Source organism: Mustela lutreola, chromosome 6 (genome assembly GCF_030435805.1).
Source record: "Mustela lutreola isolate mMusLut2 chromosome 6, mMusLut2.pri, whole genome shotgun sequence".
Lineage (NCBI taxonomy): Eukaryota > Metazoa > Chordata > Mammalia > Carnivora > Mustelidae > Mustela > Mustela lutreola.
In genome coordinates, this window is record NC_081295.1 from 46,591,791 (window position 1) to 46,609,105 (window position 17,315).

The following is a 17,315-nucleotide window of genomic DNA, read 5'->3' on the forward strand; positions in this document are numbered from 1 at the left end:
CCATAGGATATATCTCACCAAACCTAAGGATTTAACCTTTAGAGAGAAGATGTGGGATTTGAGGAACAGATTATCTAACACAGATAAGGGAGACCTAGGGTGAGGGACACACGGGGCAGGCCTTGGGAATAATAGTCTAGTTTGAAGTGAAGGAGAGAAGACTGCAATAAACATTTTTCAATTACAAAATGAAACTGGTACATTCTTTGGTTTGTTTGACTGCATGTAACAGTCTTGAGATAAGCCATTTCATCAGATGAGAAATGGATGTGGAGATGTGGAGACTCGAGCAAGCCTCCAACTATAAAAGAGACTGTTAGAAGAAGAAGAGTTAGGTAAAAGTGCTTGGAAAACTAAACAGATGTAAAAGAAAGCAGTTATTCACTGCAGGAAAATGGAAGGCTGAACAAGAAAGGAAACATTACCATAATATCATTATAGACATAATAATGTAAGGTTCAAGGTAGGGAAAGGAGAAACTAGAAATTTAAGAGGGAGATTTTGGAAGCAAAAAAGTAAGGGATGGGCTGAGACAATAACTTCTTCACAGAGCTCTGGGTGACTGTTAAATGCACACAGTAGATTCCAGAGAGTTCAATAAGAATTGAAAGCTCAGGGAGACCTGCACATTTCCCATGCCTTTGATTTCATTTCTCAATCCTCATACAGTTGGGCAGCAGAAGGTGGGAGCGTTAATGGTTTGAGGTATTTGATCAAAACCTGTCCCTGGATTTGTTGACAGCTAACCTGTGCAGGTATAATGAATACTCTTTAGGGAGCCACGCTAAGCAAAATAAAACTGAGCAGAAACATTAGCGACTACACTCTGTGGGAAGACATATTTCATAGTTTGAGTCCGGGCTAGTTAATTGACTATTATAAGTCAACAACCCTTAAAAGAACAAAACAAAATCCAGAATAGCAACATTATATTACATACAGTGTCCTACTTCCATTTAGAAATTATTAGACATACAAATAAATGGAAAAAAGTGATCGATACTAAAAAACGGGACTCAAAACACAGGTACTGAATAAGTGCAAATATTAGATTTGTGCAAATATTAGACAAAGATGTTGAAGTGGCTGTTATAAATACGGCTAAAAGCGGGGGGAACTCGAGTGAAATAATAGCACATCTCAACAAATTGGAAACTTCACAGAGAGAGAACCATTGGTAATTTCAGAGCTGAAAACTACAGTAACTAAAAAATTCATTAGATCAGCTAAACTACATATTTGAGATGACAGGAGGAAAAATAATCATTGAACTTGAAGGTATATTAATAAAAATTAATGCAGAGAACAGAGAGGAAAAAGTCTGAATCAAAATGGATGGGACCTCAGAGATTTGTGGGACAATATCAAAATGTTTCAGTTAATGTGTAAATGGAATCTCAGAGGTAAGAAAAAGAATAACTCATGAAAAAATATTTGTAGAAAACAGTGGCTGAAACCTTAGCAAATCTGCTGAAATTCATTAACTTTTAGATCCAAGAAATGCAATGAAAAATAGGATAAACACACAGAACACATCACCCAGGCACATTGTAGTCAAATTGATAAAAGCCAAAGATGAAGAATCTTAAAAATACAAGAGAAAAATGAAGCATCACATACAGGGAACTTCATGATACAATTAAGGCTGACTCTTTGCAGAAATAGTGAAGACATTAAAATGAGATACTCAAAATGCTGGAAGGAAATTAAAAAAAAAAACCAACAAACTGTCATCTAATAATTATATATCCAGCAAAACCGCCCTTCAAAAATGAAGGCAAAACTAAGAGCATTTTCATATAGAGGGAGGTTACACATTACTAGCAGATCTTCTCTACAAAAATGCTTAAAAAAAGTTCTTCAGGCTGGAGTGAAAGAAAACAAATGGACTGGAATCCACAGGAAAGAATGAAGATCAAGATAAATAGAAAATATATGGGTAAATTAAGCAAGCAAACTCAAAGATTAGCAAAAAAGAATCCAACTTTTCCCTGCAATATGCCAGTTCTCTAAAATTTGAACTTTTATTTACTTATGTGTGTGTTTATTTAAAATATTTATTTGACAGAGAGAGATGAAGCAACAGAGGGAACACAAGCAAGGGGGAGTGGGAGAGGGAGAAGCAGGCTTCCCCCTGAGTAATCAACGCGGAGCTGAATCCCAGGACCTGGGTATCATGACCTGAGCTGAAGGCAGATGCTTAACAACTGAGCCACCCAGGCGCACCTAGAACTTTTATTTTGATTGGTTTGAGACGTAAGGACATAAAGACTGCACCAAAAGGGAACCTAGTAGACAACTCTGAACAAAATTTTGGGACCCTAAAGAGGCAAACCCTTACTGTGAAGGTGAATGGGAGGTGGAACAGCCCTGTGGAATTATAGACCTGTATCAACCCTTTGGTACTTTAGGGAGTTTCAAGTCTTGAACTTGGTTAGTCTGCCTTGGAATAGCTATAAAACCCATAAGCCTGGCAAAAGCAAATGCGAATCACCTCTGGAGTAAAATGCCTTCATTGTAAAACTCATATTATTCCCACAAATAATTTGTCAAGTACAGTGTTCCCCATACATCCAAAGATAAATAAGTACACAAGTAAACTAGACTTCCGTCGACAACTAACAAAAGCAGCAAACAAACAGAAAAAGACTTCTGTTATTAGAATTAACACATGTAAACTCGAACAATCATGCTTTCCTATATTGAACATTATAAAAGGTTTGAAGGTATCAAAGGCAAAGGAAACAACAGCAAGCATATTTGGAAAAGATCTACAATAGAATTTCTAAAAAATATATATAATGGAAATTTGGAATTTAGTGGATGATATTTTTTAAAAGATTTTGCTTATTTATTTGACAGAGAGAGAGCACAAGCTGGGGGAGGGGCATAAGAAGAGTTGGAGCAGCAGGCTCCCCGCTGAATGAGGAACTCGATGTGGGGCTCAATCCCAGCATCTTGGGATCGTGACCTAAGCCGAAGGCAGATGCTTAACCAACTAAGCCACCGAAGCTCCCCTTTAGTGGATGACTTCAAGGCAGATTATGTACAACTTGGAAAAAGAATTCATAAATAGAAAGTAGATAAGAAGAAGAATCCATAATCCAGCACAGAAAGACCAGAAGGCAAAAATAGAGGAGAAAGTAAGATGTAAAACATACACCAAGAAGATCTAACATTTTTTTTTTTTTGCTTTTTTAGTTTTTACTTAAATTCCAGTGAACATACACTGTAATATTAGTTTCAAGTGTATGTGTGATTTAGCACTTACAATACAATACCTGGTGCTCATTAAACAAGTGCCCTCCTTAATTCCCATCACCTGTTTAACCCATCCTCTTACCTATCTCCAGTCTCGTAACCATCAGTTTGTTCTTAGTAGTTAAGAATCTGTTTTTTTATTTTCCTCTATGAAATTTTTTTAAGAGGGAGAGAGTGGAGTAGTGTGCAGAGGGGTAGGAGAGACAGAATCTTAAGTAGGCTCCACACTGAGTGTCAAGCCAGATACCTGAGCCAAAATTGAGAGTCTGATGCTTAACTGACTGAGCCACCCAGGCACCCCCATTTGTTTTGTTTCTTAAGTTCACATATGAGTGAAATTATATGGTATTTGTCCTTGTCTGAGTTACTTTACTTAGCATAATACTCTCTAGCTTTATCCACATTGTTGCAAATGGCAAGATTTCATTCTTTTTATGGCTGAGTAATATTTCAGTGTGTGTGTGTGTGTGTGTGTGTGTGTGTGTGTATACACCACCATTCATCAGTCACCGGACATTTGGGCTCTTTCCATAATTTAGCTGTTGTTGATAATGGTGCTATAAACAGAGTGCACATATCGCTTTAAATTACTATTTTTTTTATTCTTTGGGTAAATACCTAGTTTTACAATTGCTGAATCATTGGGTAGTTCTATTTTTAACTTTTTGAGGAACGTTTGTACTCTAATCTATTTTTAGTTTGACTTATAGAAGGAAAAGAAATATAAGCGGCAATATTTGAAGAGGTAATTGCTAAGAATTTTACAAAGGTGATAGAAACAGTAAGCTTAAGGTTGAGGAGGTGCAAGAATTCTAATTAAATGAAACCCAAGTGCGATGAAAAGAAGTCTATAGTGAGACATATAGAATGATACAGCAAAACAAACAAAAACCAGAACATCTTAAAAACAATTGAAGAAAAATGACATCACTTTCAAAGGAGCAGTAATAATGAAAGTTTTTTTTTTTTAAAGATTTTATTTATTTATCAGAGAGAGAGGGAGAGAGCGAGCACAGGCAGAGAATGGCAGACAGAGGCAGAGGGAGAAGCAGGCTCCCTGCTGAGCAAGGAGCCCGATGTGGGACTCGATCCCAGGACGCTGGGACCATGACCTGAGCCGAAGACAGCTGCCCAAACAACTGAGCCACCCAGGCGTCCCAGTAATAATGAAAGTTTGAAGATAATGGAATCCAAGCGTCATTGTGCACAAAGGTTAAAAACTGTTAACCTAGGATTTTATATGGTGCAAATGTTCTCCTGTGAATCAAGACTAAGATGTTTCCTGACAAAAACTAGAATAATTCATTTCTATTGGTTTGGGTTTTTTTTTTTTTAATTAAAAGAAATTGTACTTGTGGAAGAATAGAATTCTATCTTTATAGAATAGAAGAAAATCATCCCAAATAGAAGGTCTAAATTCAAGAAGGATTGGTATAGACAGTGGTAGTTATGTGGGAGACTTTAAGGGGATGCTAACTGCATAAAGCCATAATAACAATATCTTATAGGATTAAAGTTATAGAATTAAGTTATAGTTCAACAGCAGCTAGAATGGAAGGGATCACTTCATAATGTTAAAAGGTGCAATTCTGCATCTAGTAACATGATTTCAAAATAGCAAAATGAAAAGTTGAACGTAAAGGAGAAGTAGATCAATTCATCATCATGGCTCTAGATATGTAATATGCTGTTAAACTGTCTATTGATTTTTTTGCCTTTTTTTGTATGTTATATTGAACAATTGAAAACATTTTCAGAAAATGTACTGAGAATAACTCTCCATTTTACTTAGACAGTTAAAATTATTTGGCACACCATTCTCAATGATTGCATAGCATTCACTTGCCTTAATGTGTAGTTGTTTAGCCCAACCATTCTCAATTTTTAGAGAATTTGTTTTCAGTTTAATTAATACAAACATTTTTATAGGTATGAATATTTCTTTGAGATAAATTCTTAGGTGTTTAATGATGACATCAGAATATATTTAAGGTCTTCATTAAGTGGTTTTCCAGAAATGTATCATTAGCAGTTCTGATAGCAATATGTGTCTAAGCGTACCCATTTCTCCATATCATCATCATTGCTATGTTTTGTCATTCACAAATATGTTTTTGATGCTGCAGAATATCTCCTTTTAATTTGTATTTCCTTTATTACTAATGAAAAGAAACATTTTTCATGGATTTTTTAAAAATTCAGAATGGTTATGTTTCTATTCATTTCTATAAGATACTTAGTTTACTGTTCAAATTTTTCTATAAACTAAGTAATTAGATAACCAGATTTGTTGGGAATTATGCATTAATAGACTCAGTGAGATTCTGGGAAATACTAAAGTGAGGTTTACAGCATCTTTTCATGGGCTTTGGGACACTGTGATTCAAAAGCCTTTTCCAGTGACTCCTAGGTTTGTGACTATAGAAATGGCGAAGTAAATGACTAGTTTCTACTAAGTGAGCTATGGCTGTAATGTGGCTGATTTTTCTAACCTTACATGCATGTGAACAGAGTGTCGCTGTGCCAGGATTCATTTGGGCATGTGTTCTAAAGCACCAGGCCCCCCTAAGTCTCAGGATGCTCTCCTTGTGTCTTGTTGGTGTTTTACACTAAGTCATTTTGGGAAAATTTTTACTGAAAGTGAATTTTGCCAGTATGTGTACAAAATATTTAGTTTGGGATATTGTAATTAGGACCAGTATGCCCACCATAAAAATGTTTTAAAATTTAAAATTAGATTTTAATTTTCTTATTTTTATTTCTAGAAACCACCAAGTTTTATATGACGGAGATAATTATTCAGCCATCTGAAAGAAAATTTTCTATCATACCAAGGTACAAATAGCAAATTAAGTTTATTCTGCAGTTTCAAATGTGGAGAATGATAGGTACAATTAATTATTTGGGAATTCATTTTTATTTATACCTCTCTTTATTTGGAAAAGAAAAATAAAGGTTTTTGAGGCAGTTGAACCAAACCACACATACAAAAGACTTGAGGATTCATTTATTGTTTGTTTATTACATAGTGGCATAAATAAATGTGCTCATCATATAAATCTTCTAAACCTGAAAGTTTTTTGTGCTTCTTTCTATTTGTCATATATCCAGGACCTCATAACTTAATCACCAATAGGTTTTTGAATAATTATTTCTGGGATTAATTTGACTTATTTAAATTTAAAACACGAGTCAGTTTTCAGCTGACTCCTGTTTTCAAAAAAAAAGTTACTTAGCCACTAAATTCATTAGCTTTTTCTTTCTTTTGAATCTTTTTATTTTGCAAACAGAAGTTAACTGTTTCAGTTTATTTATGGATATCTAGAAATTATGGCAATCTGAATATAACCTTAAAACTTATCCTCCTGTAAATATTTTGATTCTGTGCCTCAGCTCTGACTCTTTGAGGGGATGGATGCAAGTGGAAGACATCAGATATAATACTGTCTAATGTTTGGGACGAAATACCTCACCTTCTTTTTTTAACTTACTGTTTAATGTGGGGCAGCACAAATGGAATATTGACTTGACTAATACAGTATTTTTTATTCAGTCAAGGGGAATAGTTAGGCTTGGGATGGGAATTGTGCTAAGGATTGGAGAACAGGTTATAAGAAGACTGGAGGAAACACAAATACATTAAAATATATTAAAATCCACATTAGCACAGTCTGCGAAGGGATGGGCAGCATATAGAAAAGTCAGGCTGCACACACGTCTGCCTTTTAGGTACCCTCTGGGTATTTTGGGGTCCTTTTGCCAGTTAGAGTTATTATGAGAGGCACATTGTGAAAATTTATTTCTATTCAAACAGGTCTCAGTTTGTACAGAGTGTTATTGCCCAGTGTCTAGTGGAACTCTCCGCTGCTAGAAGCACTTTCAGATTCACTATTCAAGGTCATGATGGCAAAGTGTACATCCTGGTAAGAAGTGATTTCTCCCAGCTTTCTGTAGCGTGGTAATCCAGGGTCTCCGAAATGTGTTAGTCTTGCCATTCTTTTTTCTTTAAGTCTCAGGTCTAGAAAAGAAATGATCAGAAATTTGAGTTTGTAATATCAGTTTAATTCAAAATCAACTCCCTTAATTTGATAACAATAGATCAAGTGCCTCTTTGTGCTAGGTACTGGGGATATAGAAAGAAATAAAACCTGATTCCTGCTCACACCACAAAATAAAGTTCTTTACTCTAAGTTGTTCATGGCTTTTGTTGGTCACTTTAACTTAATTCTGTTTCTGTCACTTTTTTCCCCCTATGGATTTTTCCCCTATTTTTCCCTTTGATACACTTCTGTTTAAAATATGTTCTTTTGTCCCTGTTTTTGTGTGTGTGTATGGGGTGAGAATGCTTAACATGAGGCCTCTCTTTCTGTCAAATAAATAAAATCTTTAAAAAACTAAATTCAAAAAACCTGTTTGTTATAAAAGTAATACCTTCTTGAAACATTCAGACAACATGAGGAATGTAAAAGAAGTGGTATTCCCCCAACTTTTCTTCTCTCCTCATCTTGCTGTATCGTAGGATTTGAAGGTAAACATTACTAACGGTATGGTGTGTTCCTCTCTGTGTATAGCTCTCTTGTTCATATACTCACATTCCTGCATTTCTGTTTGCGAAACGTACCCAAATCACATGACGAGCATTTTTCTTTATCATGTTTACTACACTCAACAGTATATCATAAGGATTGTTCCTTGTGTGTGTAAATATAGACCAGGGTCTTTAATGCCTAGAATTCCAATGTGTGGCTGTTAAAGAAATGAGTGCTTCAAAATAATCTTTGCATGTGTGTTTTAGTACTTCTTTAGAAATAGACCTTTCTAATCTAAGATGGTATTAGAATTTGTGTTTTTTAAACTGGTGATTATCACCCACCAGAAAATGTACTCATTTGTCCCATGTAGTGAGACATTCTTGGTACCTCGCCCAGGTCCTCCTTACTCAGGCTGGTGCACCCATTTCCCAGCTGCTGAGACATGTGGGCTGCTAATGGTGCTCAGCTGCTTTGTCTCCAGAGGCATGCCCTCACATGACAGGTGCCACCTTGTTCAGGAAGTCAGGTCTTCCCCGCCCCTGCCCTGGTCAGTCTACTGCCAGTGATTTGACCCTGGGGTACAGAAAGCAGAGGCTTCCTGTCTCGAAGTGGGACAGACAATGTAGGTGTCATTCTTGCATCAGAGCTCCCCATGGGATCAAGCTGAAGTCTGACTCCAGCTGAGCCCCTCAATGAACAACATGTATCCAAATCCCAAAAAACCCTCTTCCACCGGCAGTCAAACTCCTCTATTGAACTGAATGTCACCCTCTTTCTGTACTTGCCAATCTAATAAGTGAAAAATGGTGGCATATAACTTATACATTTCCTTATTATTAACATTTTTATATATGTTCATCACTTATTTCTTCTGTTACTTCTGTTCATATTCTTTGCCTTTATTTCTGTTGGGCTGTTTTTACCCCCTTCTTAATTCCTGGGAACTCTATATATAACAGATAATAACTTTGTTATCTACATATTAAATATTTTCTCCTAATTGGTTTTCTTTCTTTTTTTTTTTTTTAAACTTTATGATCTCAGCAGCTCTACCAGATGTTACACTTTGAAAGACTTACCATACTTAAAAATTATTTCAGGGTTCTCCTGTCTTTTTTTTTTTTTCTGGTGTTTTTATAGTTTTGTGTGTATTTTGTTTTTAGTGGTATGAGATACAGATAGGTTGATGATAATATCCTTATACTTGGACCTTTCTCTCTGTATCTTTAGCTATGGCTTTTAAACTCAGATAGTCTGGTGATTGAATCTTTGGGAAGTTCCAAAAGTATCAAAAAGTTCCCCCTGTTGGAAGATAACTTGAAGGCAGATTCCTGTTCTGCCTGGAATGCTGTCAAGGTCCTCTACCAGCCATGCATCAAAAACAGGAATGCAGAGTAAGTTGTGCTTTCATTTTTCTCATTCCACATTATGTTTTAGTTTCTTTTGCCATTTGGTGTTGAGAAATTAATGAATTAAATGGTACCATACCAACTCCCTATTTGAAGCTTCTAGGAGTCCTACTGCTAAATATTATGCTTTAAAGTAGATTGAATTAATACAGATGATTCATGTTAGTTGCAGAAAGCTTACTTTTACTGAAAATAATTGATCTTTTTCTTGTTATCTCAGCTGTCTGTGCATATGGCTGCAGTGCTAAATCAAGCATCAACAGCTATGAGTATTTACTGATAAAAGCACTTTCCAGACATTCAGGATGCACTTGGGAACAAATCACAGTCCTTTCTTTCCTGGGTGTGTCATTGTAATAGGGGGAAGGCGGACCATCCGCAAAAGTGGCATAAAATTATGGACTGACGGGGCTCCTACTGAGAGCCCGGCACTCCTCCGAGGGCTCTGGCTCACTGAAGCGTAGCATCAACCTGTGGGATAGGTACTGTTATCACCCTCATTTTAGAGATAGGGACACTAAGACACAGGTATTGAAAGTACTCCAGTGAAATAGAAAGCAAGGCAAAGTAGTCGGCGGGGTGAGGGGGGCAGTAGAATAGGTGTGAGAGGTTGTCATTTTATATTGAAAAGTCAAGGAAGTTTTCTCAGATAAGATGATATTTTAAGTGGAAAACTCGAAGGAAGTGAAGGAGTGAGCCTTATCTGAGAGAACAATGTTCTGGCAGAGGGAACACTTAGAAGTTTACCCTTGTTCTGTTCTCTCCAATGAGTTTGATCAAATTTGTAATAAGAACAGGAAGATCCCAGTCTTTTTCTGGGGAGTAAATAAGAAATTTTGAAAAATCGCTCTTTTCTCTTTTGGATTGTACAAGCAGTACAAATCCTAAAATATTCAAACAGTTGAGACATATGTAAAGTAAAATATAAAAGTTCTCCACCATGTCCCTCTCCGGAAGTAAAAGTATGTTGTGTATTCTTCAACTCCTTTTTCTATTTATTTTTTATCCTAACATAATTTGAATGATACAGATTTATTTTTTACACTTAAACAACAACAACAAAAAAGGCAACACTGTAGCGTCTTGGAGATTCTTTCCATGTCAGTGCTTGGCATTTTATGAAATGGATATACTATAAATAATTTAACTATTTTTCTGTTGTTAGATTCTTGGGTTATTACTATTTTCCTGCTATAATTAGCATTGCACTGTGTTGTTACACAAATTTGTTCTGTAATTATGTGTACTTATTTTATGAGGGATTTCTAGAAGTAGAATTGCTGTGGCAAAGGTATGACTTTAAAATTTTGACAGATAGTATCAACTTACTGTGTAAAAAAGGCAGTGGCCATTTATACTCCTACCTAAGGTTTCTATAAATGCCCCTTCCCTGAAGCCTCACAAACTGCCATTTAGATTTTTGCCCATCTGATGCTAGGCTAAATGAAACAGTCCAGATGATTACCCTGGTGTTGTTTTGAGGTATGATCAGAGACTATCACTTAGCTTTGATACTTTGGGGACTTCAGTGCATGTGTGGCCTTAATACATAGTCATGTTTTAAGCTGTTGGTTGCTTGTATCCTCTATTGTGTGTGTTTGTGCGTGTGTGTATTTTTATATATTTAGACTTATATAGTGAAGCTTATTAAAACCTTTCACATTTTTTATTCCTTTGAAATGTGCATTTTTGAGAGGGGTATATTAAATCACACTATGATTATAGAAGTTTTTTTGTTCTGATTTTGATATCAGTTTTTGCATTATATGTTTTGAAGCTGTTTTTAGGTACATAAATGTTTGTGCCATGACATGTTGACTAGTTGCATATTTTATCCATGAGAGATTTTGCTCTCCTCCCATTTGATGCATTTAATTCCAGTTTGCCTAATGTTAATATTATATTTACTTTCCTTTTTTAAAAAATTACTAATTTGGTGTACAGTAGTCCCCTCTTCCTGCAGTTTCATGCTCTGTGGTTTCTCACCTGTGGTACCTGCCATCCACAAGCAGATGACCCTCCTCCTGATGTATGGTCAGAGGGTCAGTCATAGCTAGCTAGGTCACGGTGTCTCCATCACTCACCTCACTTCACCTCATCACATAGGTATTTTGTCATTTCGCATCATCACCATTGTAAGAAGGGAGAGTTCAGTACAAGAAGGTATTTTGAGAGAGAGATCACGTTTACATATCATTGTAATTGTTCTATTTTATTACTAGTTATTGTTAATCTCTTACCATGCCTGATTTATAACTTAAACCTTATCAGAGGTATGTATGTATAGGAAAAAAGCATAATATATATAAGGTTAGGTACTCTCTGCGGTTTCAGGAATCCACTGGGGGGTCTTGAAATAGAAGCCCCATGGAAAAGGGGAATTTTTTTCCATTCATTTTTTTACAGCTGTCCTGTGTTATTTTGTCTTAGGTATGTGTCTTGCTAACATGTACCTTATAAACTAGGTAGGTGGATATTTTGAAACTGACTGGGGCACCTGGCTGGCTCAGTCAGTAGAGCATGCGACTCTTGATCTTAGGGTCCTGAGTTCAAGCCCTACATTGTGTGCAGCCTACTTAAATTGAAAAATTTTAAAAAAACCAAACAGATGAATTCAGAGGACAATTATCATATGATCTCACTGATAACGTGGAATTTAAGAAACAAGGCAGAGGATCATAGGGGAAGAGAGGAAAAAAATGAAACAAGATGAAACCAGAGAGGAAAAAAAAGAGACTCTTAGGAACCAAACTGAGAGGTGCTGGAGGGGTAGTGGGTGGGGGGATGGGGTAACTGGGTGATGGACGTTAAGGAGGGCATGTGATGTTATGAGCACTGGGTATAATATAAGACTAATGAATCACAAACCTATGTCCCTGAAACAATAATATACTATGGGTTAATTAATTGAATTTAAATCTTAAAAAAAACTAGTACATGCCCCCCTAAAAAAAAAAAAAAAGAATTAGCCAAAGATATAGATATTTGGTGGGTGTTGGAATAAAGCAAATATAAATGGTCCATTAAAAAACAAACAAAAAACAGGCGAAAACAAACTCCAATATGGCAGTCTATTGTAAAAGTGAATTTAACCCACACTTACTGTGATTATTGATTTAGTTGAACTTAGTCTATGGTCTTTTACACTGATTGTCTTCTCTGTATCGTTTCTTGATGATTTAGAAGTAAAAAAAAATATCTATTTCAAGGTGATTTTTAGTGGTTAACCTGAAACTTTTAACATATGTATTTAAACTTTGTTTTTTATCAATTTCTAGATTTAACTCATATCCACACTCTTCACCAGAGCAAGAAAAGACTCTTTTTGTTTGTTTGTTTGTTTGTTTTTTTAAAGATTTTATTTATTTATTTGATAGAGATTACAAGTAGGAAGAGAAGCAGGGAGGGAGAGAGGAGGAAGCAAGCTCCCCGCTGAGCAGAGAGCTCTAGGCAGGGCTTGATCCCAGGACCCTGGGATCATGACTTGAGCCGAAGGCAGAGGCTTTAACCCACTGAGCCACCCAGACGCCCCAAGAAAAGACTTTTAATAACGTTTCACATTTCTTCTTCCCTGTCTCATGCACTCCCCTCTGTGTTGAGATCATCTATGATTCTGCTGCTAGTGGTTCCTTCTTCTTAAAGAAGCCCTCCCCCATGGCGGCCATAAATGTCTTTATATTTTTATTGTATGTCTATTTCCTAAAAATATTTGATGTTTTAAAAATATTTATAAATAGTGTTATAGTATTTTTTTTTTGCCCTTTTTGCCCTTCGTTCTTTACTTTATGGTCTTTGTTTCATTGTTTGCTTTGATAAAATATGCCTTTTCATAGTTCTTTTAAAGTTGAACTGTAGCCAGTCCTTGAATACCTAATAATCTCTTCTATCTCTCTGAAAACCTATAGGATTTCTCTTTATCTTTGTTTTTCTAAGATTTCATACACATATATATAAATTTAGTGTTTATTCAGAATTTTCTCCTGTCACAATCTGTTCTTATCTTACAAATGAAGTATTCCCTCAATATCTGAGAATAATAGTGATGCTTCAAGTCTTCTGTTTTTTCCATTAACTCTTTCCTTTGGGTGTTAACTGTTCTCTTTGAAAGATTCTTTGTATTTGATACTTTATTTCATGATGTTGCTTTTCCCAAATGTTTGATGCTTCCACTAGAATTCCTGGGCTTGGATGTATACTTGATGTGAATCAGGACCTCATCTATCTTGCTCATTACTACATCTAGATGAGTTGTTCTTCTTCTTCTTCTTCTTCTTTTTTTTAGAGAGAGGGAGCATAAGCAGGGGGAGTAGCAGGCTACCCACTGAGCAGGGAGCAGAATGTGGGGCTCAATCCCAAGACTCTGGTATCACGACCTGAGCCTAAGGCAGATGCTCAACTGGCTGAGCCACTTAGGTGCCCCTAGATGAGTTCTTGTAGAAGTGCTCAATATATACAATTTATGGGCACATTTAACAAAACATTTGTTAAGTGAATGGTTCATTGTTTTCTGCTCATCTTTATATTTGATAATTACTATTCATCTATGGTGACTGTAGGGTCTTGTTACCATAGTCTGCTTTTATGGATTCGTGAAAGAGAACTCAAAGGGCATACCAGTTTGGATGTGCCAGTTTGTCTTTTGACAGCTTTTGGGTGCTAAGGAAAGGGAATTGGTAGTAGATTAAGTTACAGTGGTGAACCTATATTCATTATTGTGAAGAATCTTTACACTGCCTTTCTAGAGAGTGGCAGGGATTCAGTGTACTATCTCATTATTTCACTCATTCTTAACAAATCCCCGTGACACTGGAAATACAATGACTATAGTTAGTTGTGTTCTGCTGTATTTGATTAGTGGACTTTTTTTCAAAACTTTGTATGTTATGTCTTGGGGTCATAATAAATGAGTTTGATGAGTTCAGTTTGCCTATTGTATGTAACTTTTTTTGTTTTGCTTTTTCTTTTACTATTGGTTGACTATGTATCCCCCAAAGGTAGTAAAGGAACTTCATACATTTGGTAAGCATCCTGTGAGTTACTTGCTTTTGTCTTTAAGGACATTGATGTTTAAGAGACATTAGTTTCTTTCTTTGGGGGCATTACTGAGTAAACTATAGACTCCCTGGCATATTTTTGGCACGTGGGGTGGTACATTAACTATTTTAGTCCAATCGACTGCAATTTTATTTTTTTTATTTTTATTTTTTTAGTGGAAGTGTGGATTGCCAGATGGCAGTCTAAAAGAGGAAAATAGCAAATGTAACTATGGTTTTAGTTCCTTGAGCACACACAAAAAGTGGCAGGTAATATATTTAGAATGTTATTTCTTTCTAGTAACAGGCACACATGTCTCTTAACATTTTGAAGTCTATTGTTTTTTTATTCCCCTATCCCCTACCCACAGTTATCCTACAACTTACTTGTTTGGTTTACATATCCGAGTTTAGATCCTAAATGTTAACTTTCAACATTAACCTAAGTTAATGTCTGCAGTTTAATTGTGCTAATTCATCAATTCATCCATGGCCTCATAGTCTCTCCATTGAAGTAATTTTGCTGCTAGGGGATATTTGTCAATGTCTGGGTCATTTTTTATTGTTACAACTTGAGGTGCTATTGGAATCTAGTAAGTAAAGCCTAGGATACTCTTCTTGGGGGGGTCATTTTTTTTTATTAACATATAATGTATTATTTACTTCAGAGATACAGGTCTGTGAATCATCAGTCTTACTCATTTCACAGCACTCACTGTTGCACATACCCTCCCCAAAGTCCATAACCCAGCCACCCTATCCCTACCCATCCCGAACCCCCAGCAACCCTCAGTTTGTTTCCTGAGATTAAGAGTCTTCATGGTTTGTCTCCCTCCCCGGTCCATCTTGTTTGATTTTTTCCTTCCCTTCTCCACCCGACCCCCCACCCTGCCTCTCAAATTCCTCATATCAGAGAGATATGATAATTGTCTTTCTCTGATTGGCTTATTTCACTTAGCATAACACCCTCTAGATCCATACATGTCATTGCAAATGGCAATATTTCATTTTTCATGGCTACATAGTATTCATATATATATATATATATATTATATATATATTACACACACATACACACATACATACATATATATAAATGAAACATCTTCTTTATCCATTTATCTGTTGATGGAAATCTAGGTTCTTTCCATAGATTGGCTATTGTGGACATTGCTGCTGTAAACATTGGGCTGCATATGTCCCTTCAGATCACTACATTTGTATCTTTAGGGTAAATACCCAGTAATGCGATTTCTGGGTCATAGGGTAGCTCTATTTTCAACTTTTTGAGGAACCTCCATACCGTTTTCCAGAGTGGCTGCACCAGCTTGCATTCCCACCAACAGTGTAGGAGGGTTCCCCTTTCTCCACATCCTCATCAAAGTCTGTCATTTCCTGACTGGTTAATTTTATCCATTTTGACTGGTGTGAGATGGTATCTCACTGTGGTTTTGATTTGTATTTCCCTGATGCCAGGGGATGTTGAGCAAATTTTCATGTGACTATTAAGCCCAGGATACTCTTAAATATCCTACAATGCCTCAGAGAGCCTCTAGTATATGTGCTGCCGAAGCGAGCACATCTCAGAGAGCCTCTATAACAAAGAATTATCCAGCCCAAAATGCCAGTAGTGCCGAAGTTGAAAAGCACTGTCATAGTCTATCTCCTGAAATCAAGTTGTGTCTACCCTTCCCTCTGGGTTTCACAGCCCACAATTTTCTTGAAATTTTATTTAGGCCAGCGAATAAGAAAAGTTTTACTGCAGCATGGCTACTAACCTCTATAATCCCCCAGGTTAACTTAGAGTAAACTGGCTAACTACAAATATTATATGATTATTGTTACACTTCTCTCATTTTCTCTTAGGGAAACATGAAAAATAGATTTATTTGTAGTAGGGAATGATGAAGAATTTTAGAGGTTTCAATTCCTTTGTTCTTATGTATTTAAGAGAAAAGAACTAACGGGAATGTAATCAATAAGTGTAAAAAAGTGGATTTTTTTAAAAGCTGAATTGAATTCTCTTCATTATTTAAATTAAATGAGTCCGAGTACTAGTAGTAACTCTTCCCTTGTTTTTTGAAAGATAAAATACATGATAAAAAATCTGGAGAATTTGAACTGAGAATTATTCTGTGTTCCACAATTTAGTAGAAGCATTTTTTGGCAAAATATATTGAGGAGGAAATGATGATACGTTATACTCACTGCTAGTTTTGGCAAATTTAGAGATTATAATTTGTAAACTAACTAGGCTTTCCTTTGTTGGTTCTGTCTTGGTAAAAATTATTTCTAAAAAGGAAGTGTTGTTTTGCCTTAAGACAGTTGTCATTATTGCTTCTTAAAAAAGATTTATTTATTTTTGAGAGAGAAAGAAAGGAGTAAGCGAGCATGATGAGGAGGGGCAGAGGGAGAGAAAGAGAGAAACTGAAGCAGGCTCTGTGCTCTGACTTGGGGCTTGATCTCATGACCCTGAGATCAGGACCTGAACCGAAACCAAGAGTCAGATTCCTAACCAACTGTGCTACCAAGGCACGCCCATATTGCTTTTTCTAATGAAATAGAAACACATAAATCACACCCATATACATTTCATGTGCATAAAATAATAGTAGTTGTTTTTATTTGTGAAATAGTACTTTTAAATCTGTGTTCTCCTTTTTAGCAGAAAAATTGAAATTCTGCTTTATTTTTTTAAATGGGTAAAAACAACGTAGTATAAAATATACCATCCTAACCATTTTTAAGTATACAGTTCAGTGATGTTAAGTATATTCACATACATGTCATGAAAGTTCTCCAGAACTTTAACATTCTGCAGCCGAAACTCTACATTACACAACTCCTTTTCCCGCTGCCCCCAGCCCCTGGTATCTACCATTCTGTTTTCTGTTTTTAAGAAGTTGACTATATTAGTCTGCCAGGCCTGTCATAACAAAATGCCAAAGACAGTATGATTTAAAAATGAGAAACTTGGGGCGCCTGGGTGGCTCAGTGGGTTAAGCCGCTGCCTTCAGCTCAGGTCATCATCTCAGAGTCCTGGGATGGAGTCCCACATCGGGCTCTCTGTTCAGCAGGGA

The 17,315-nt window shown here is 36.2% G+C and overlaps 1 protein-coding gene across 8 annotated transcripts in view; it reads left to right on the top strand.

Annotated features, from left to right (window-relative positions):
• The window catches only part of UBE3D (ubiquitin protein ligase E3D), a 160,460-nt gene that overhangs the window by 38,583 nt on the left and 104,562 nt on the right, over positions 1 to 17,315 (top strand). For all 8 annotated transcript variants that reach the window (XR_009354561.1, XM_059177202.1, XM_059177206.1 and 5 more), the window contains 3 exons: positions 6,027 to 6,096; positions 7,076 to 7,184; positions 9,024 to 9,187. Coding sequence is in view for 7 of the 8 variants with exons in the window: in XM_059177202.1 (XP_059033185.1) it covers positions 6,027 to 6,096; positions 7,076 to 7,184; positions 9,024 to 9,187 (343 nt within the window). In the remaining variant the exon portion in view is untranslated. The remainder of the gene's footprint in view (positions 1 to 6,026; positions 6,097 to 7,075; positions 7,185 to 9,023; positions 9,188 to 17,315) is intronic.